We start from the raw sequence: 23,109 nt of genomic DNA, 5'->3' as shown, positions 1-23,109 counted from the left end.
GCTTGTGTTAAACCGGGGGCTGGGGCATGATGGAACTCTAATACGCCGCTTCATTGTCGCGTCTTGCAATCATCGCAGGCAGATTTAGACGGGGGCGGAAGAGCAGACACAAGCGACCGCGGACGCAGACACGTGGCTTTCATGGCCGCCTCAAACGTGCGTTCTATTGGCGGCGGTATAGTGGTAGAGTTTTCTTCTAATAGGAGGCGACGCCGTACGCTGCCGCGTATCTGCCCGCACGACCAGCAGACGGTGCCGGACAGCATACTAGACGCAACCGGACGTCGGGACAGAAATACATTAGGCTTGCGAATGTGCTCAGCCTGGCAGCCGAGCCAGTAGTAATGGGCGAGACCATAGTTCTGTGGGCGAGGCCTAGAGGGGGTGGTGAACTCCACCCAAATTCTGCCTGGCGTAGCAAATATTTCGCAATTTAATTATTGTGGAGAAAAATTAAGAAACAAATACGTGTCCCATATAGGTCCTTTAAAAATTGTTTGTTTTAATTTGGCGTATCTTTAAGAAACGCGGGGTATGCCGACTTCCGGACGTTCCGGGCGGAATTCGCACGTCGTTCCGCACCAAGACGACAGCCATACAGAGCGGCCCGATTCTGAAGCTGCAGCGTGCGATTTCAAATTAAAGCAGAAAGCAACCTGTCTGAAATTGACTTCAGGTGACGCATTTCTATGCGGAGTGCAAGTTCGTCTGCTTCGTGTACAGGGGTTGCGATGTACCAAGCTAAATAGATTGGAACATTTCTCAGTCAAGTAGGCAAAAACATTGGTCACTTACGGAGTTTTATTTTAATTTTGTTTTTCAAACGTTTGGCACTAAAAAGTGTGCTAATATGACTTTATACATGTATTTATGTACACTGTTCGATACTTTCAGCTGGAGCATAGCACCGGCGCTTTTCTGAAGGAGGGTTTACATGCTCAAGCAACGAGCGCACCTCGAAAATTAGGGAAGCCATCAAGAGCTACAAACTAACACTGGATTAGCGACTATCGGTGCCTGTAGACGATCAAAATAAAGTAGAAGGCAAGTAATTATTTTGATTGGAAACATATAATGTTCGGCTATTTTTTTTTTCTGCCCACGTTTTATAATATTTAAAACATCACACTTGCATTCTCGAAAACTTTGAAAATAAAGGAAAAGAACAAAACGCTACTGGCCGTATAGAAGCGACATGGTATATTACTGAATGTAATAAAAATAAAAAACACAGTTTTTAACCTGCATATTTTTACTGTTGTAAGTGTTCCTTCTCTTACGCTCGTTAAGTTACAAGCGAAGTCATTGTCATATAGGGACACATAAATATCGCACATAATCAATATTAGCCTCATCTGGATGTTGTCTTTCCTTGAAAAAGCCCCAAGTTCTTCTCAACCGTTATTTTTGCTTAAATTCGTCGCTTGTCACACTTGCTCTGGAACATAGGCTTGAGCCTGAAATACTGCGAAGATAAATATCGCTCACTGCTCAGAAAGCAATACTCAAACCAACGTTACTAAACACTCGGTTGGGAAACTCCCATAGAGACAGCTTTGAAAAAGTGGCCCCAATCTGTCTCCGAGCACCCAGCTAATGACGAACACAACGCCACCATTTCTCCCGCAGCGGCCTCTCGAAGAACTGCACCTGACTCCTATTTTGGCTTTAAGAACAGATACAGCGGTAGAGGTTACAGGGGTGCCACCCCCGTCTCCCCGGCGGACGCGCCGCGTTCAACTACCGACGTTAAAATGCACCTAGGTCAGGACGTGCTACCTGAAAGGCCCGCTGAGGCATAGTTGTATGAAAAAAATATTAATTGTTCCGCAAAACCTTGTGAACTAAAGATGATAAAAACATCACGCGCCCATCATTTGGTACTAAAGTCCAATAAATTTCATACAAAAAGAGTCTTTTCCGTTTTTTTACGCAAAAACAGGCTTCCAAAAAGCTCAAGGTGACCACAGTACAGACAAACGATAAAGAGTGGCGCTGTTGTCGCATTTAGCTCGGTCTCGGTGGACGCCAGCGGCCCAGGTTTCGACGGCGAGTTTCCCAACTGAGTGTTTTAGTAACGTTGACTCAAACTAAATAAATTACACTTCTCTATTGTATTAAAGTTACCTATTTGATACGGCCCAAGTAACAAAGTTGCTACCTAAATATTCAGTATTTTTACCTTGGAGGTGTCCCTAAGTTTATTAACATCGTAGAAGAATAAGAAGAGCCCAAAAGTAATTGAAGCTGTGTAAAACTGCAGCCAAAAACGGGAAACTTTCGTTAACAAACTGAGGCTCTGAAGAAGCATCAAACCATGTACATAATAGAATAAAACTGCGCGAAAGTGTACTTATGTACAACGATTACCAACTAGCCCAGCTATCAACCTTATTACATCAAACCATGACTCACGCTCTTGTGTGCTACTAGAGATTTCTTGTACATACGCTGTTTAGTAGTAGATATGGGCTTTTGAACACCGGTTCTCTAACTTTCGCAGTAAAGAACTCAAACTAACTAGGGTAAGCAGAAGAAAAAAACAACACAAGGCAAGGGACAATGAATGCACATATTTCTGCCTATATACTTCCGACCGATTTTGTCACCCTCATTTCATTAAGGATAACTACACATATTTTAGGGTGACTTATTTATGTGGGCCTAATTTTCCGCTGATTTACATGATGTGTTCGAACGGTTTGAATTTGATACTCTTCTGAGGTTTAGCGTAAGATAAATAAGAGGAATAAAGATAGGAAGGGCATCCCAATTTACTGTCTGTGTGTCTTTAAAATCACCATACGCATCGGATATTTTTTTTTTTAAACTGATGGTTAAGGTAAGCGCAGAGGTACAACTTACAAAAAAAAAAAAAAAACATGTGATCAGCGTGATTTTACATCCTCCCCTTTTGGAAAAGTTAACTTTCTACAAGGTCGAGAAACTGACAGAAGCGTTCTGATGAATAAACGGCGCCCTGCATGGCGAAATTAAAAGCACCATTTGTTTTAGCTCACGTTCATTCCATCATCCCTTCAGCTTTGCATTAACGGTTTTAAGTATAAATTTCTTGTCCATGTCGTTAAGTATAACGGTGTTTCTGTCCGAACGGAACGCGAAGCTCAGGTCGAAGAGAAGAGTTTCACTGCCGTAATCAGTTTATGAGCGCACACGGGAGTCTTGCATAGTTGCAATCGTACTTTCCCGGGTTTCTTTGAGGCAACACCACTTACGCCACCCGCCCTCAAGGACGACGCTGGAACCCGTTGGGACTAATGGAGATACAAGGATTGACCGGCCTCCACGTGCCGTTTATGATTACACTCAGCGGACGAACCGGTTACGTCGTCACTTTACTCCGTTCGCCCTTGATGTGACACCGGAGTGGATGCCTGATACTTGCGGCAACAATCAGCAACCAACTTTGAGTCGCGAGAACCCCTTTTCCGGGAGTATGCACCCAAACGGAAAGTACAATCGAGTGGCTCTTGGGAAATACAATTGGCTAAAAATGCGCCTAGTTTCCGCACCGGTATCAGAAGGACGAAGAATACAGCCGCAGCGTACCATTATCGTCGGCTTTTCCGCTCCAAGTTCACATAAAGATCGGTCGTCGCCGACACATACGTTCAGTGTTTCTCGGCACGTTGGTTCTGAGTCCGAATCAAGATGAAGGGACGCGTGCTGGTCTTCGCTGTTGTGGTGTTTCTGGGAGTGTGGGCTTCTGAGGTGGAAGCAGCGTGCCCGAGCAAGGGGGCTCTGCTCGGTCCCTGCTCTCCTCGTAGATGCTCTCCACGTCGGTGCGCCGCTCAGGGACTCGAATGTTGCCCCAATCGATGCGGCGGATCACAGTGCGTTCCAAGTAAGGCAGCAGACCTTTTTTTTTCTACTTCATTATTCTGTTCATTTATTCATTGATTTATTATACTACCGGCTTCGTAAACGAGGTGTTCCCGACAATTATCGCAAACATAAACTACGTATCGCCAAACGCTTAGTCTTCGATTTTCGAGGAGTACGTGAAATTTAATGGACCTTTTCCACATACCGACGGCACCAGGCAGTGGCTGCACGAACTAAAAATCGAGGAAGTGACCTACCTGCGCTACCAATCGATAATGGGAGCTACGCTACCAGTTTCTTCGCTCTCTGAGCAGCGGCGTCTGCCCAACGCGACTTTAAATAGGGGCATACGTGGCGTCCACCCAAACGTCGTGTTTTCCTTTCCGTCGACGTTCTTTTTTTGTGTAACACAATTATATATATGCTGCAGTTGCGTGCTCTACTCGCTGATATAGAGCCTCCTTCCGAATTTCCTCGATTTTTCTTTCCGACTTCCGCCGCTTGGCATCGGGCGCTCGCGCGTGCGCAGAACGCTTCTCGGCAAAGGTACATTTGACCAGGCAAAATGCATAATAAGCATGCAAAAGTATTGCAGTTCCCTACTGCAGGGCTGAATGTCTATGAAATATTTTTCAGACGTAAAATCAATGTCTGGAACCGGCTGGCAGATATTGTGACAAATGCACTTGCCATGGCATCATTTGTAAAAATGATTTAACAACTTTTACAGCGGTGATAACCTATCGCTTTTTTATGAGTTGTTAGCGGTATCCTGGGAGCTATTGCTCTTCTGCTTTGTTCTTCTTGCCTTCCTTTTTGTAATCTCACCCCTGCCTTGGCTACCAACTAGTGGCTAACAGTATTTTTAAACAAAAAAATATAGCACTAGCAGTCCTGGCCAGATGCCAAAGTTTCAGAAAAACCCGTTCTCCATATCCACTTGTCGATCCCCATGCACTCAAGATCAAGAAGTGGGTATGGAGATCAAAAACTCGCCCGTAAAGAGGGTTGCATTCCATCCACCTACATAGGCGAGAGGACTGGTGTCTCTATTGAGTGCATGCTTGCCGTTTCTTTCTGCCCCAGGTGTACTTGGGCCTTCCATCGGCCACAACCCTTCGTCCTGCCCCGTGCTCGAACCACCGAAGGAAGGATGCCAGCCACGCCAAAGCAGCATCTCTTGCGCAAACGTGTTCTGCGTGGGGCAGTGCTGCCACGACCCCTGTGGAAATCCCCGTTGCGTCCCTCATCCCGGCGGAGGAGTCTGAGAATAAACTGCTCGAATACTCATGGACTGTGCGAAATAAACTTCTGATTCGGCTCTTCTACGGCTAGCGCACGCGGGTTGCGAGCAGAATAGCACGCGATGAACGTATACCTTCCACATGGTATTGAGGAACAGATCCAACTGTCACGTCCCAAACGATTAACTTGAGAATTGAGCTCATAGGGACAACAACATAAATGATTGGTTGGTGTTTCTGATTCGGAGATCGGCTGACGTAAACCAATACTGCGTAGACTGCAACTGGGGCTCCCGTCGAGTCAGTGAAACAGTAATTGGATACGAGTATCTGCCGACGATGACGTAGTACTCAATCTGTTTCACGCGCTCTATGGAGAATGGTGGCGTAAGTAATCCGGTCCAGAGCCATTGTGTTGTGTAAACACCGAGCTCTGTAGGAAAACAGGCTGTGCAAAGCGCCCTCTATAGTTAGATTTTCTAGCCAACGGTGCTGCATTGGCTGTGTTTCTTCCGCACTGCTTCGGGCAGTATCTGTATATAGTCACTCAAAGGATAAGAACGACAGGGCGTCCCTTTCGGAAGCCCTCTCTCCAGCACGCGATTGTTGCCTTCCGTCGTACTTTGGCTGCGAGTACACGCTTGAGGCTCACGTGACAACGACTTGTTAATGAACAACCCCTAGGACCTTCTTGTCATTGTAGTCGCGTTATAGTCACTCCCAGAATGAGAACGGCAGGACCTGTCTGTCGAGCGCCCAGCCTCCAGCACGCGCTCTATGCCTTCCGCTGTGCTTTGTCAGCCTGCGCCCGCTTCAGGTGCACGAGACGCCGGAGCGCTGTCGTACGTAGGAAACTCACGCAGGAGGCGGGACAACTGAAGCTGCTTTCTGCCGTTCTCATCTTGTCATTGAATATAATGACTATTCTTTTTTTTTGAGCCGATCAGTTTGGCTTTTTCTAAATTCTAATAGGATACCGCCATCGGGGCACAATTATCTCCAAATTTTAAAGACAGTAATGGTTTTAATGAAAATCTATATGACACCTCGGGCGAACTTGTCGCTTCCATTGCCGTTAGATGGCCAGTTGCATGTTACGCTGTGAGTGTCATATATATTAATCGGTGAAATATCCGTAGAAGTCCTAACATGATTGTTACACCACATCAATATCGGCTCACTAAAGGTCAGACTACAGGGTGTCCCCCCAAAATAATTTACAAAGTCTTTGTCTCTTTAGCGCGAAAATGAATTACGCATCGCCGAACGCTCATTCTCCGCCCAGTTTTAGCGCCAGGGGTCCTAACTAGAGTGACTCCAGCCCTAACCAGATGCCAAAGTTTCACCACTAACCGTCACTGATTTCAAAAGTTGTAAGTAATTTTCTATACAATTCAATGAGAAAGTGGTGGCCGACAGAGCTAATACTTGGAGCTCCATGGCGCCTGTTACCGAAAACGGTCAAAAATATCCCCCATTTTCCCATTGAAACTTTTAGAATATCACGTATACGATTTGAATAACATAGCAGCTACCGTTACATTGGGGCGGACAATGAGCGTCGGGCGATGCGCAGTTTATTTTTGCGAAAGAAATTATTTTGCATTTAAAAGCTCGTTATCATCTTGGTCTCTCAGAGCCGCGGAGACTACATTTTTCCGTCCGATATCGTGATTTTCTTCTGAACGTTCAGCTTTGGAATCTGTAATATTTATCTAATGAAGTCTATCGGGACAGATAATCAGTCGGTCACAAAAACAATTTTACTGCCGAAAGTTTAACTCTATTTTCATTTGATCGGGGGGGGGGGGGGGGGGGAGGGTCAGAAAAAATGGGGTGAAAGGTGTAAGGGCTGGCTCCATTGTTCTCATGGGCAGAGTGCGATTTGCGTTTGAGCATGCAGCCGGCATGTCGTTCGCCGTTTTGAAACCAAAAATATCGCGTTCTTGCGCTTTGCCTTTCGTGTCTATCGTGGTCCCGCACTATAGCACTACAGGCACAGTAATCTCGTGCGAATTTAGCTGAATGTAGCCGACGAGTAGAGTTATTAAAGAAGCTACCTTTCCGAGAAACGACACTCAAGATTTCTAGGTGCTTAAAGACATTGTCGCGTTATCTGCAGCTTTGTTCGAAATCGCAGGGAACGGTTTTGCCTCGTCAAGAATTCTAAAGATAAACTGTGACAAACAGTAACACCCGAGCTTTCTGCTGAAAATGTGTACATAAAGTCAGGTTTACGAAAACAGGGTGCACTCGCAACTAGCCATTTATTGAACACCCATCTCTTATACATTCGTGTAAAATACGTAGTCGCTCCTACATCCGGTGCAGCTTCTTTCGCACAAAAGCGTACTATTTGTCCGATAATGACACAGATGTGTCGCTAATACAATCTGTGTCTTTTTCTTTTATTTTGAAGGCCTCGTGTGGCTGTCTAGATATTCTAACGGGATACCTAGTCAAAATTCTCGTGTCGCCAAATGACGTTGTAAATTGGCAGACCTGCAATGTGTAGCAAGAAGTAATGACGCGGTGTTTCGTGCAGCCACTGCTTGTTAGCGTGCGCGCTCATTAAAACATCTACCCGTCCGGTCGATGTACGACCTTCCGCATGACATCTCCGAACCCGGCTTTTCTTTACGGCTTCTGGAAACAAAGTCTGGCCAATTATTATTACCCAGAGAAGTAACCTACTAATTAAAAATAACAGGTTTTTGAAATCAGCACGAAAGTGTGAACGGGTCTGTGCTGTTTCAGTGGGCTTGGCAAAAAATAAGGTAGAAAGCTCCAAGGCCAGTGTTAAAGATGTCGCATAATCCTGGTCGGGCTCTCACCAAAATTATAGACTCAAAAACTTGCATTAGCTAAGCCTTTTTATTCCTAGATGTCAGACGCGGTGCGCCCAGACGCAAGAACGAATGCAAAACTCAAACCGCAATAACTGTGCTAATAATATGGGGATGTTAAAGAGATGGTGACCGAACATTTCCGTGTCTATAATAAGCGGCGCACTATCTTTCCATGAGTCAGCAGCCGCCGGTGTGCGCGAGCACACGCACCGAAATTGACGTCATCATATCCCCCATTCACGCTTAATGAGCTCGAATGGGGGATATGATGACGTCAATTTCGTTGGGTGTGCTCGCGCACACCAAGGGCTCATGACTCAGGAAAAGATAGTGCGCCGCTTATTATAGACACGGAAATGGCCGGTTCACCATCCCTTTAAAGTCGAGCAGCAATGAGGCACTTTGAGGTTTAAATATAGTCAGTGATTTGAAAATTAAAACGGCGCAAACAACGAGGGACCAAATGAAGAAAGACACAGACAGCGCAGCGTCTGCGCCTCTTTTCACCTGGTTTCTCGTCCTTTGCGCTGCTTTAATTTTCTTTCAAATGTCACACCAACACGCCCAAGCTTCAATTTTAGCATAGTCACCGGCAATTAAAGGAACGCCGGGTGTGGCGTCTTCCATTTAGATTTCTTGCTTGGCGATTGGTTCTTCGGCCATCCTATTGGCTAAGGCTGTAGTCCCATTGGCGGCGGAGCGAGAGTAAGTTTCTCGTTACCCGCCATGCCCTCCATTTTTTAGGCTATCAATGATTATGGCGTGTCAAAGACTAAGCTGGAGAATGAGGCAAGCAGTTCAGTTGTCCAGCTGGCGTGTCTACAAAACTCCTTGGCAAAATAAATGCCGACCAATCGTTTTTTTTTTTTTTCTTTTTTAGCAGGAATATGTTGAAAACAAGACAGTCTGGAGTCAGGGACATAAATCAGCGTTTCCAGCTTGAGCTATACATTTAAGGACGTACCGCCTCGGTTAAAATAACATACGTTTGTCTTATAGACCAGGGATAGAACAAGCTAAAAGATTGAAGATAAAAAGAGAGAAAAAGCAAACCTCTAGTCATTACCCGAATATAGCTCAGCTCCAACCGGTACTTACAGGCCAATCCGAAAATCGCCTAATTTTTTTCGTGTAAAAATTTAATATTAAAAAGGAAATAGTGTCTGCCAATCTCGATGCTTTGAGGTACTATCTTAAGTTGTACATGGTGAGGCCGTAAGAACCAGCGCATTTGGCACGCCTTGCGAAGTTCGAATTCCAAACATGCCACATACCTGAAACTTGGCACGCTTACGTCCTTTCGCAAGGAGGTTAATGTTTATTTGTTTTGTTGTTTAGGATTCAACTCGGAGGCGATGAAATATTAAAAATATTGCAAAAACGACGGCCGTATACTCTTCATGTTCTATACCAGCCTGTTTGTCGTCTGCTCATTGTTTTGCGAGCTCACTCCCAGGTAGCTTGCTGAAAGCAAAACCGCTGAGAACGCCTAGTAGAGGCTGGCGACTAGCTGGATGATAGAGATAAGTAATAACTTTAAGGAAGTATATAAATGATGATTAACTGGGAGCAAGCACGCCAACCAGTGTGCAGACGACGAATATCCGTTAAAGGAAATAAAATTCACGGTGGCCGCTTTTGCATTACTTGCATTATTTCACCACATCTGAGTTGAGCTCTCGAAAACATACACACAAAACTTTCAGCGAAATGACGTATGTTCGCGTGCCCAGTTTCAGTTATGTACGATTAAAATTCAAATTTCGCAAGGCGTGCCAAATGGGCTGGTCCTTACGATCTCGTCCTATATAAAGATAATACCCTCTCATTTGGTTAAAGGCCTCATCCAGATAAGAAAGGGAGGGGGGGGGGGGAGGGAAGGCGGGGAAGGGGGTGCACGACCGAAGCTCAGATTTTATTTTCAGCGGCGGTGAGACACCGCTTATCGCGAGCCTCTCGTCAGCAATGGCTGCATGGTATCGTTCCACACGCGCGCCTTACGCGACAGCGAAAAAACACATCGTCGAGTTGACAGTCCTGGAAAAACAATAACGTAAGTCAAAGTGCCCGGAAGCCGCGCACCTTTTCGCAGACGGCTGACACGTCTCGACCAGAGGTCGTCACGTGACAAAGCGGATGCAGACGACACGAGGCGCAAACAGAGATATACCTCTATATAAGTGTTATTTTGCGGCATGGTCCAGGCAGTCGATTGTCTTACTTTACCGCTGTACCAACATGGAGTTCCGCACGCTTATCCTGGTCGGGTTCCTTGTCCTCGTCGGAGCTGTCTGCAGCGCCCAGGCAGCATGCCCGAGCAACCGCGGTGTGGTCAGCGATTGCGAGTATTCCCCCTGCACGAAGAGCGAATGCGAGGCCAAGAACCTCGAGTGCTGCCCCAAGCCATGTGGGGGAACATGGTGTGTCAAGGGTGAGAAAGATTTGGGATTCATCATTCTAGAAAATGTGTCTTTAAAAAAAATATAAAGTGTTTCTTTTTTCTTTTTTCTTTTTTTTTGGGGGGGGGGGGGGGTATAATAAATTGCGTTTTGCCGAACGCTTAGTCAGAACCCAAGTGCATACCGCCAGCACTCCAGACCAGATGCCATGGTTTCAAAGCTTGCCGTTATGGCAAGCTTTGAAATCAGATCACTGATAACGTTTGAACAAGATAACGGTTAGCTTAAAAACTTTGAATGTGGACCGGACTATTAGCGTTATTTTTGGGAGTAGGCTGAGCGTTCGCCAATGTGTAGTCTACTTTTGCGTAAAAAAAAAAAAGAACGAAAACAAAAAACAGTGTAGTCATTTATTTCGGGGACACGCTGTACACACGCAACCTGTTCTAGAATAGTTGACTGATAGTTGAACTTTCATTGTGCGGATATAACGCTGCTACACTAGACCTATTGCAATATTACTCAAGCGTCAAGGAGAATGCAGGGATTGCTGTTCCACGCGCCGCACGTGCTAGCGTCAGCAGTAGTAACTTTTGTAAAGCAAACACCTAAAACAAATTACATCTTGCACGCGCGTACCTCAACGCTTTATTCTGGTTATTTACTTCGAATCTTTTATACGGGCAAGGCGTGCGCGTGCGGCGCGTGGAACACCAATCCCTGCATTCTCCTTGATGCTTGGGTAATATAGCAATAGGTCTATTTAAACTAATTTACTACCCCCTCTTCACAATTAAGGATCCAACGTAGCCACACACCATTCGTTCTTTTTTTCTGTTTATTTTTTTTTTTACTGATTTGAATAGAGTTTTTTTTTTAAATGTTTTTTATGCACAGTGCGCAAGACTAGTACATACATCCTATGCCCATTGTCGATGACAATATAAAAACAGAATGCTTTCCCTTTCAATGTCATTCCTCCAGCACCGCGTTCGTTGCCTTTTGTTGTAGTTTGGTTGCCCGTGCACGCTCGAAGATCACTAGTCGCCAGAGCAGTAACGAAACTATAGGAAGCTCGCGCTGGGTGAGGGAATATTTAAAGATTACCCCGACATTTTTATCCTACAGTAACTAGGTAAAAACGTGGGAAAGGTTGTAACAATAAGATTCATACTGATAACAATAGTTGCAATTGTACAGTTTCTTTCAATATAAAAGTCCCACTCGGAGTGCGTGGCCGTGAAAACGGCTCGGGAGGGTGCACGGCGCTCGTTTTGAGCAGAGCGGGTAGTGGGCACTTCGATACCACTCTGAGGGGAGTAGAACTCGATAGCGCCAGCAAACTGTATCGGCGCGCACTGAAGAAGCACTTTTCCTTCCCTCGGTGCCTTCATGAATTAACCCAAAACGTGAGCAGCGCTTCCGCTTTGTTGAAGCGATGCTCGGCCACGCGCTTCAAGTGGGCGCTCCACATTGGTGGAGACTAGGTAGTAGGTATCCTTCATGCAGTTCGAAGTACGACACTAAGCATCCGAGCCACAGGAACGGCAGCAACGAAGGTTGACTTAAAACCACCAACAAACACGCGCATGAAAAAAAACACAGTAATCCAACCTGGCCACCAACAAACAAGAAATTTTCTGTGTAGTACGTTAGAGTTTTGTTGCTCGTTCATGTCGTCCACTCCGAAAGATAAGAACTCGATGAATCCAGTGTTCCAAACTTCGAGTTTCTTAAATTTTTTCGTTAAAAAAATTGTTCAAGGAGAAGAACAGCGATACCAAACTTCTTGAACCGATCTTCCCCAAAAAGCAGCAAAAGCAGTCATATAAGAAATACGTTTTTGACATTATTCCCGTCCATAAATCTTAGCAACGTGAACAGCCTCTAACAAGATGAAAGACCACGTTGACAGTGCAGTTTCATGCGGCCATGCAGAAAAAGCTATAAGACGAAGGCCCGCACCATAGCTTCCTATATACTAACAAAGCCTAGCAAACCTCCATGAGAAGCGGCCGCCGAAATAAAAAAGGGGAAGCGGCAGACAACGGATGAGAGGAGAGCCACGTGACTGGCGCCCCGCTGCGCCGAGACGCGGAAACACACTTCTCCCGAGCGAACAAGTGTGCTTCGAGTCCTCGCCGCTGCAAAAGCTGCGAGCTGACGTTCAGGTTCCCCGAGAAATGTCTCTTTGATGCTCTGTGCTATTAGATCCCCGCGTTCCAAATCTGCGAGCGGGCAATCTATGGCTCCGTCGTTGAACTGCCAGTCTTTGTAAGTTAGGAGGAGTCTATGTCTGCACCTTTTCCCCCCAACTTCACCGTTAGTGAGACGCTAGCGCACTGCGACGCCACGAAGGACGCGTCTGCCGACTCACCGCGACTCTCGCCAGGCTACGGCTTGAGAAGGCTACGGCTTGTGGCCTCTTTTCTTCTCGTCCCTTTTCCGAAATACCCCAGTCTCGGGTTAGACAAAACTATGGTTAACTTCCACCAGCTCGCCTGCACCCTTACAATTTTTTCGCTTGAGAAGAGTTTGTTTTGTTTGCCGCTTGGAGGCGAGTCGGAGATTCCCCAACTATGACGTCATGCCTTGTCTTCTGGCTGGCATTGGCTGGATGCACTTTTGCCGGGCCACCATTGCTCGCGGAAATTCACCATTTTTAATTAGTTTGTTAAACGCCTTTTGTATTTTTTTTTTTTGCAAAGTTTGGAAGTGCCAAGTTCTCCAGTATATCATTATCTTCGTTAAAACATTGGAAAAACAGGTGAAGCGCAAACTCCTCCAACGCCCAGCTCTGCAAACGTCTGTTACGGTTCCAGTGAGCCGATCAGCGTGTCCAAGGGTGACGCGGGACTATACTCTATCTCACTAATTGTAGGCGGTGCTGTCGAAGCCACTGCTGGGAGAAAAAGAGGCAATCCGCTTTTGTACAAATTTTGAGCGACGGGTTAATCTTCGATGAAGACATAATGGGACATGTGTGGCACGCCAACTAGGGTACAAAAGAGAAGTGGTGTTCCTCCTTTTCCTTTAACTGCTTGGGTTACGCTCTCACCCTTGTAATCTTGGTAATGGCTGTCAGGTGTCTCGCCTCCGTCACACTGTGTGGCTCGAGGGGCCGTAATTTACGCCTTTTGCAAGTTACGGTTACAAAAAGTATAGAAGCACTCAGGTGATCCTGCGTCGAATAAATGCAACTAATAGCCATCCTAGCCAGGTGTTGGGGTCGGCAATGTCTGGACACATTGTCCTCCTAGAAAATGATTGAAACTCAAGACAAGTCAAGAACGCACTTAGTGCTCGTGTTTAATGCATTCGCCACATTTGACTGCTGTAACGCTGAGGTGATCCCCACGATTACGTCAATGAGGTTTGCAAAGAAGAGGCTGAGAAAAAGTCGTTACTTGAATTATATCGCGGCAACGTTTAGTGGCCTTGCGTACGAGTATGCATGTCAGACATTTATCAGCCAGCTTTTGCAAAGCGCGTAATATTTAAGCGGAATATCGCTCCATGACTACTTTAAGACGTCTCTTAAACAAAATCCTGGTAGGTTACGAACGTCGACAGAAAAACGTGGACCTCACCATTGCCTAAAATAACTTTTCACTGGTTTGATCATAATCAGACCTCATCCAAGTTCCGAAAAGTTCGTGTGCCACGACGACGTCTCTAATGCCTACACCTTCTGTGGGTTTGAACCGTGTTTTGTGGTAACGTTTCGTGCACAGTTACCACTCTCAGAAAGATAAACGTGAAAAGAAGTAACATGCATGCAGGCCTACCAATACCGCAGTGACGTGCTAGTAATGTTCGCAGAAAATAAACTCATCCTCTCGATAAAAGCGACTGGGATTCTAATCTGAGCTCTTTATTTTTTGACGACGTAGCCGACAAAAAATGAAGAAATAAAACAAAAATACAAAACTTTAGGGTATTCTTTTTTTACGTAGCTATGCTAAATGTTGTGTTGTTTGATAAACGCACCGTTTTTGAGTTCGCTATATTATTTTTTAAGAATTCTGGTACAAACAAAAATATCAACAAATAATTGGAGAAGCACCATTAAACCTAAAACACCGAGACAATTGTAAACATAAGAAAGTGAAAGTCGTTTACAACTCCCTGCAACGCCGAATTGGAGCGCAGCTCTTGAGGAGGAGGAGGGAAGGGTACTGAGGGGAGGGTAGACCCCTCCTCCTCCTCCTTCTCCTCCTCCCTTCATTCTTGAATATGCTCCGGGGGGTCACCTGACCTCAGGGGCAGGGGGTCACGTGACCTCGGAAGGGGGGGGGGGGGTCACGTGACCTCGGGGAGGGGTCACGTGACCTCCGGGGGTCACGTGACTTTGGGAGTCACATGACCTTGGGGGTCACGTGACCTCAGGGGATCACGTGACCTTGGGGGCCACGTGACCTTGGGGTGACCTTGGGGAGTCACGTGACCTTGCGGTTACGCCGACGGCGACGCCGACGCCGCTCAAGCCGGAAACGAGCGCCTAGGAGCTGTGCTCTGAAAGGGCACACATCAAAGGAGTGTCTGCCAAGGAGCGATATGTATTTTGCTTTGCGTTTCAGGCTTGTACCAGGACAGTGAGCTGTCGCCCGCGCCCTGGGTCAACACTACCTAAAAGTCAAGTTCCCTTAGACGTCATCACTAGTAGATCGACGCAGCGCCGCCTAGTCGGCGCGTCTTGTGGCGTTTAGCTTCAGACATGGGCTCCCAGTCTGAGATCCCGAAGCGCGCGAACGTTTCTCCAGCCGTCCCGTTCGTGCGGAGAGGGCGTAATCGGAAAAAGAGGAGGCGGCGTCTCTCCGTGGGGAGGCGCTCCCGACCCAGCCATCGACAGCATGCCGCGAGGCAGAAGAGTGCAAGAAAAAGTGTTGTTACGTCGAGTTACTGCAACTTATACTTAGAAATGTTTGTGTATTGTGGTAGAACGGTGAACAGCTTCTCTGGAGAAGCAGATAGACAAGTTGTGCTGCTTATTTATTTGAGATATTCATCTGGACATGTGGCGGCTAGGGCCACAAGCGCTTTTGATATATTTGACTGGTATCTGTAGCGCATATAAAACTCAAGAAAAAAATGAGCTCCGTAGATTAAAAATTCAGATTTCCCTAAATAAAAATAATCGTGCTGCATTTTTTTTTTTTTTTTGCAGGTTGTTTGGCGTAGTTTTTTGATCCTGGGCACGAGGTTTGTTATTATCTATTGAAGGCTGTGTTGTCCTTCTTTTAATATCTTTAATATCTATCACGTAATTTTCGCGAGTCGTATTGCGGTGTTTGATTCTACAGAAGTACCTGCAAGCCGGGGTCACGCTGCTTATACATTATACTGTATACACAAGACAGTCTGCAGATATCAGTCACCTCGATATCTATGGTTCAAATGTAGCGTGCCAACTGTCTAATTGAACTCGTTGCCTTGCGGCATTCGAAGCTCAGATCTCGTGGTGACTCGAGTTTGCATCTGTTTGCAGACTGTCTTTTGTATGATGTACAAGCAGTGTGACCCCGGCTTTGGGGAAAAACTTATGGTCAGTGAGGTACAACCCCCTCGGAATGATTTCGACATTTTTTTATCAACTTTTTGATAATTGTAGGTACTGATTCAAAAGGTGGAATGTTATCTTGTAAATATCTAGTTTTTATCACATGTGGCACAAACCACCGTATCCCGTTATGCACTTTGTGATGTAATTTAATTGATATGCAAACAAACCATGGGATTTGAACGAAAAGAACTCTGGTTTATTGATAAATTCCAACCATATTCGAACTTGGTTTATTCGGTATTCGAACCTGGTGTATTTACAGACTCCAAGCCTTGAATTTTTAGGTTAGGCGGGAAGTATCGCTTCAAGCAGTTTCTTTTGATACGCTGCCCCGTCTGTCATAGTCATGCCTACGTTAACCCTGGAATGGCTGTACTAACTTCGTTATTACAATCCTAGAATTTTTTTACTCATAATCATCTCTTGTAGCGCAAAAAAAAAAAAACTCAAAAATAAATTTAGTTTTCTGCAGAAAAAAAAATATTTATATATACCCTAATTATACAACCATGCTGTACTTTTTTTTTTTTTTTATCCGGTGAGCTTGGGAGAACGCAAGATGAAACATGACGACGCGACTGACCCCACCCACCCGTGGTGTCTGCGACTAGAGGTCTGCACGAAACGATATTTCGAAGCCCGGCCCAGCCCGGCCCGCTGTCTATTGGGCCTGAACTTGCCCGCGACCCGCCATACATTTCCGACAGCCGGTTTGGTTCGGCCCGAAGTTAATTTACACGGACCAGCTGCGCTTCATTTTAGCCCAGTATGAATAGCTCACAAATTGCGTGGCATGGCAGCTCGCTTGCCACTGCTACATATAAGTTGATTACGGTACCCAATATTAAATACTGTATCTTTTTTTTTCTTTTTTTCTGCTATTATTAGTTTGACCAAACTACAGGCCTAGGCAGCTTGTTAAGAAAAGTCGCCCCGATCTCCCTTTTCTGTGACCAAACCCACGTGGAAAGGACAAAAAAAAATATGAAAGCCGTTTACAACTCCCTGTAACGCCGAATTTGAGCGCAGCTCTTGAGGAGGAGGAGGGAAGGGTACTGACCCGAAGGAAAAATCCATCAATGTAACCCTGTTTGGCAGTCAATGTTTGCTAGTGGAACGCTGACTGTGCCTGACTGTACGTCAAGCATGTCTGATTGGCCAACAAGTTACTCTGACCGACAGTCAAACTCCAGTCAGACCCCGCTTGTCGGCTTTCTGATGGTTTCCTGGTGGCAGTCGGCCGCCGCGAAATGCCATCAGGATGTCTTGGTGGCGATTCTGATTGTACATCGACTGTCTCTGACTGTACGTCAAAAAGCTTTGACGTGCAGACAGACGTACGGTCAAAGGACGTAAAGTTCGTTCGGACACCACTATTTCGTCAAATCTATGAATACGAAAAGTAATCTATGCACGAGAAAATGATTTCGGGACGTGAGCCCATAAAACCGCTGACGTTAGAGATGTGACACGCAACCGACCGACAACCTTGATCAGAAGCCCGCCGAAGCGCCAAACACGACACTTCGCCGACTTCGCCTCGCCCATAGAGGCTTCGCCGAGCTTTCATGAACGATCGCTCTCGACTCGTTTTGTTTCCCCGCTTGCTCCAACCTGTTGATCCTGCCCGGATTCTACAATGTCTTATGTTTTAGTAGAATTTCTACTCGACAAGACCCAGCCCGTTGTGAGTTTCGACGATGTAAGGGACTTTAGCGGTGTAGTTGAAGACGACAAGGTGTACAAGGTCTACTGGGCCGGAGACGCGCGAACAAAAGGATCGTTCTATGACGCGAAAGTACTCTACATGGCAGGTGAGTAGAACTGAAGTACGGCGAGTGATGTACGAGTGCTTTGCATAACATGCTGACGGCTTAACTGCATTTGCAGCCGAAGCATCTCGTATGAAACGAATACTCAAATCGAATTTCCTAACTGGAGGCATAGCATAGGGGTTAAGATGTCCGATTTGCACGCAAGTGGTCGCGGGTTCGATCCGGGGTGGTCCTGCTTCTTTTTCTTTTTTTTTTTTTTTCTCGAACATTTTGTTTTATCGAGGCATTTGGCGATATTTATGAGTGCGTATTGCTTTACTCTTATATAAATGCTGCCCTTGTTGATGAAATTCCCTTGGCAGTGGCAGTCGGACGTCATCTGATGGACCATCAGATGACGTCTGATGGTCCATCACGTTCCACCAAGGCTGCTGACTGGCAGTCAGTGTCCCAAATTACGTAGCTTGATGGAATTTTCAATAGGGGAGGTTCACGTATTTTCGGGGGGGGGGGGGGGAGGGTCAAGTGACCTTGAGGGGGGGGGGGTCACGTGACTTTGGTGGGGTCACATATCCCCTTCCCCAAAGTCACGCGACCCCCAGAGAAATATTTCCGCTAAATTTAGCGGGGAAATTTACCCATAAGGCACCGCGCGGTTATGCCGACGGCGACGCCGACGACGACGCCGACGCCGCTCAAGCCGGAAACGGGTGCCTAAGAGCTGCGCTCTAAAAAAAATGACATGCAGCGGTAAACAAAACCACGTGTCACAGTTGAAAACAAAGGGAAACGTCGCGACGGGTTTCGACAAAAGACGGACAAAGTTCGAAATTAACCACTCTTGCTAAACACAACCGTAAAAAAAAAAACTAAACAATGTCGTTGTTTGTTGCGGTGGTGTGCGAAAAATTGTTCAGGAAAAATACCCCTCAGGGGGAACCTCTTCACCCATGTTGGGGATGCAAGCACCCGTACGTACAGATGGTTTACGCCGGCGAGGGTGCGCATTGTGTAGACGCGTGTGTGTGCTTGTTGGTGGTGAGAAGCAATGGTATGATGGCAGCGCCGCCGGGAACGAAAAGGAACGCTGCGCCGCTAGTCCTCTAGAAGAGCATTCGCTGCACACGCCGAAGTGTACAAAACCATACAGGCACACCCACATGCTTCAGCATCTGTTTACCCTCCCACCGCGGTTCCTGAAGGCCCGTACCCGGCCCGGGCCCTTCATGAATATAGCCGTGAAGCCCGTACTTTCATGAATGTAGCCGCGGTCTGGCCCGCACCAGTGCTACCTGCGACGCTGACGGCTCGCACCTCTGTTATGACTGAACAGACAGCGCCCCCTCGCGCCGAGCAACGGAGTTATAGCCATTACACCATGCTTCATAGCACGCGGCGGCGCCGAGGCGCGTGCGTCTGCCGGTTTGCGTCGACTATGGTCGAGTTCCGGCGTGTTTGCCGCTTCTGGTGGGTCATGGCAATGACGTCGTGCTCAGGCCTTCTACGCGGTATTGCTCCCGGTACAAATTTGATTTTGGTGCTCTTATCCCGGACAGACCATATGTGCTTCGGAAAACGGAAAACTAACCTTAAACACTCTTTCGCAGGTGTCATCGACGGCATCACTTTCGGCTCGCCCTGTCCCCAAGTGCAGCCTCCTGAAGGCGGCTGTCAGGGCCGGGAAAGCGACCAGACGTGCGAGGATCTGCGCTGTACGTCCACTTCGCAGAAGGTGTGCTGCCTGAGCGCATGCGGAGATCCCTTCTGCGGCCCGCGTATAGCTTAAGGGTTGTCTAACTTCTTGCTACGAATAAAAAGACGTGATACGAGTACATTTATTTTCGTGTAATCATTTGTTCGTGTGTCTTGTTTTTCGGAATGACCTAATGAAAAAAAAAAAAAAAACTAAATATCAGAACTCGGCTTACTTTCCGCGTACAATAAGATTTTTTATGAAAGGCAAAGGCGAGTACAAAAAAAAATACAGTGACATCCATTGTTGGTGACAAGTCAGGGATCCAGTATATGCCTTTTTCACAAGGGCGCAGCCATCTTGAAACTCGTCACTTCTGGTACGCGGTAAAACACCGTTTTGATCTCTCCACGCCGCTGGAAGGTGTTTACGAAAAATGCGTGATTGTCACATTGAAAATCACGCATTCATCTTGTTTTTCCTCGGCCATATTTTCTCGAAACTTTTAGGTTGAAATATTGTATTATATTTTGGCCCGCATACCAAATACGAAACCCACGTGACAGAGAACAAAAGGGAACAGAAAACGTCTGAAATGGAGCGCGAGCCTTTTGCTTCTGCACTGTTGATAACATCGTTGCGCGCGCACTCAAAGCCCGGCGAATGGCAACGAACGTGTGGGCGCCGCCATAACCGACCTTCAGTTTTTCTTTCCTCTTCTTCGGTTAGCTTCGCTTCATCATTGTCACAGCAGGACAGAATATAGCCCCTTTAGGTGATATACTGTCCTTCTCCCTAGCATAGGCCTTTGCGGAGTCTCGTGAACGCCTGCTTCAGTGGCTCGGCATCTCGGTAAGACAAGAGAAAGTCAGCAATGCGGATGTAATCTGGTGCGGGTTTAAAGCGTCTATACTGAACGGATAACCTGTCATCAACTATAGTTAATCTGAGTATTTCAGTGCTGTCGACTGCAGATGGTCCTTTTACGTTCGTCGACGGCCTCTTGCGTCGTTCCTGGCACAGTTTTGTGTAGTGATGGTCGCTTTTCACGAGCGCACCTTAATCAGTAGAAGATTTCGCAAATTGCACTAAGTGCCTGCAGGTATTCAAGGTGTTTAATAGTTACGTTTTCACGACAGACTTGAAAGATTCTTTCTCTAATACCACTTAGCCAACAGCAGCGACGAGGTACTGGCCCCGAATTATTCCCCGAGTGATTCCGTCGAATACAAAGTTGAGCAGTAATCCAGAGAAGACACAGGGGAACGGACATTAAAGGTGTTCGTATACGCGCGTCTCCGAGTGCTAGATTATCTATTTGGTGTGTTATTTTATCTGTCACGCAGGCTGCACCGATAAATGACATTTCGTCATCGTCGTCCACGCAGAAATATTTTGATGCGACGGGTCCTCTCGACAGACAGACATCATTACTGTTATGCGCCTTCCCTTACTTACAGACATGTCAGATTCTTGCAGTCGTTAACGCCACTGCGCGAGGCGTCTGGGTCTCGGAACTCGTTAAGCAGAATGTTGGATCTTAAGTTTATGATCCGCAACGATTGGACTCTTGCGGCGACGGCGAGACGTCTTCGTTGCAACGGTCCAGTCGTCGCGCTCCATGAACTTCGGCCCCACTTCGGCATTGGCGAGCAATCATGGCGAGTACCCAACTGGGGTATCGGTACAATAAAATATTGTATAGGCAAAATCGCACGTCTCTAATATTCACAGTGCTACTCGAAGCCAACCTAAAATAATCACCACTTGCGGAGCATGAACCAGGTCCACGAACGTGAAACGCGATCTGGCAGCCGACATGGCTGAGCAAAATTTGTTTTTACATTTTGATTTCATCTATGTAAACTCCCGCGGCAATAGTTTTCAGCGTTGCCCCCGAGGCAGAGCTTCACATGATGACGCAGAAAACAACGCACAATGAGGTAGAAATTTTACCCCGCCATGATGAACGGCCGGTAGAAATAATCGATACAACGTGATAGGCATATTTCTTATATGAACGACTTTCTTAGTCTGAATTCTGCAGTATTTTATCCCGAAACACCACATCCTAAACCAATACAAACGACGAATCACCAGTAACGTGTTTTGGGCCTGTTGGTTCCAGTTATATTCTCGCCTTCAATTATAATATGAATACGAAACAAGCTATGTAGCATACTATTACAGCGACGTCTGAAAGGCTAACGGAGGCACCAAAATCTGCACCAAAACCAAGATCGGACAACGTCTTACATAGGCAAAGCCATTCTGGAAACCGAACCTCGTGTTGTGAACTTGGCCTCAGCGACTCGCGAAGAGATACTCCGGTGAGTGTCATTTGTACCGGCAAGTACGTGTTTATTCCATAGAAACAGCCTGTTGCCAAAGTTCCAGTAAGCCTGTCTGTACAGGGTGTTTATTTTTAGGCTTTACAAATTTGTTTTAGAAAAGCCGTGAAAGCTATACGTACGGTCTGTGCAGGTGAGTTGTACGGCCGTTGGGACATGATATAGAGGCTAATCGTTACAATAAGTCGACTAATCATTATATATATAATTTACTTTTAATTAGTGGAAATAAAAGTTAACATATAGTCCTAATTAGAAACTTTCCGCGCGTCCGGAAAACCTTTAATTCAGTAAATGCAAGAAACCTCTAGTCTAAAGCTCGTGGGAAGCGCAGTTGTCACTAAACTTGTCACTCGTGCGATATGCGCAGTTCTTGCGCTGTGAAAATGCAAATTATATTATTAAACACGTACGTTTTTGCACTACTGCAGACTTCCGCCTGTTGCACAAGACACAAGTTTGGAGCCCGCTTCCCATGCGCTGTGAATCTCTCTTAAATTTGCTGATTTAGTGGGGTTTGATGACGCTCAGCAAGTTTCTAATTGAAACTATATAATTTATTTTCGCAGGTTAAGAAGTTAATTAAAAAATATTACTTAATATTTTACTTTTTGTCACTAATAGCGGCTATATTATGTCCTCCTGACTCCTGCACATACGAAATTACAGTGGGTTTCACGTTTTTTTATAAACAAATCTGTAAAACTAAAGCATATACAGCCAGTATTTATGTATAGGCGCAACTGTGCGTGTCGTGCCCGAACACTCCCAATAAAATACAAACGAGACCCCGCCCCCAGTATATCTCGCACATATGGGCTGTTGATCTACAGAGTGAGCTTATTAAGAAATGGGATAAAATTAATTTCAGGTAATATTTTTCTGGGAGGTCCACCGTAGTCTAAACATGCATATGAATATTCAGTTTTTCAATTTTTTCTATTTTTATCAAAGTCGCGATAGCAAGGTACTTCGTTTTCACGATGTGTCGCGTAACTAAGGCCATTCAAAAGTCACGCGTTTGGGTATACGTGTTCTCATAAGACGGAGCATTAATCGCGCGTCTACATTTTTGCTCCTAACACCTGCATTTACCTGGAACAAGCTTCAGTAGTGGCGTCCTAGAAACAGCTATAAAACAATATGATGATCTAAAAATATTTTTTGACTGTTGACTCCAGGAGGTGGCTTTTTATCGAAATAAAACATTCTATTTCGCGTACAATGTTTACTAATATTTAGGCGAATTAAATCGAACAACTAAGAAGAATGTCTAAGGCGTCGTGACATTTTTTTGAAGAAGTAAGTTGAGGCACACAAATATTTGAAGCCTGGATTTCAGGTAACTCGCAGTCATGCGTTAACGTAATGTAGTTACGGCGTACTGCT

The 23,109-nt window shown here is 45.9% G+C and overlaps 1 protein-coding gene and 1 long non-coding RNA gene across 2 annotated transcripts; both read left to right on the top strand.

Annotated features, from left to right (window-relative positions):
* Positions 1 to 3,551: 3,551 nt before the first annotated feature.
* Positions 3,552 to 5,136, top strand: LOC120846148. The gene is made up of 2 exons (XR_005716969.3): positions 3,552 to 3,865; positions 4,933 to 5,136. It is a non-coding gene; the product is annotated as an uncharacterized LOC120846148 (long non-coding RNA).
* Positions 5,137 to 10,041: 4,905 nt separating this feature from the next.
* LOC8053312 lies at positions 10,042 to 19,525 on the top strand. Its single transcript, XM_029990654.2, has 2 exons — positions 10,042 to 10,370; positions 19,284 to 19,525. Exons 1-2 carry the CDS (start codon positions 10,076 to 10,078, stop codon positions 19,460 to 19,462), a joined length of 474 nt encoding a protein of 157 aa, XP_029846514.2. The 5' UTR covers positions 10,042 to 10,075; the 3' UTR covers positions 19,463 to 19,525.
* Positions 19,526 to 23,109: the final 3,584 nt, after the last annotated feature.

Source organism: Ixodes scapularis, unplaced genomic scaffold (genome assembly GCF_016920785.2).
Source record: "Ixodes scapularis isolate PalLabHiFi unplaced genomic scaffold, ASM1692078v2 PGA_scaffold0__279_contigs__length_252992795, whole genome shotgun sequence".
In the NCBI taxonomy this organism is placed as follows: Eukaryota; Metazoa; Arthropoda; class Arachnida; order Ixodida; family Ixodidae; genus Ixodes; species Ixodes scapularis.
Note: the sequence above shows the minus strand (reverse complement) of the source record. Positions and strands in the feature narration are given on the sequence as shown.

What these genes read in the sequence shown, in the direction of transcription:
- LOC8053312 (XM_029990654.2), top strand. Translation starts at nt 10,076, where the DNA reads ATGCAGACGACACGAGGCGCAAACAGAGATATACCTCTATATAAGTGT. An exon ending in GGGAACATGGTGTGTCAAGG is followed by an intron (nt 10,371 to 19,283) that starts GTGAGAAAGATT and finishes ACTCTTTCGCAG; the next exon opens with GTGTCATCGACGGCATCACT.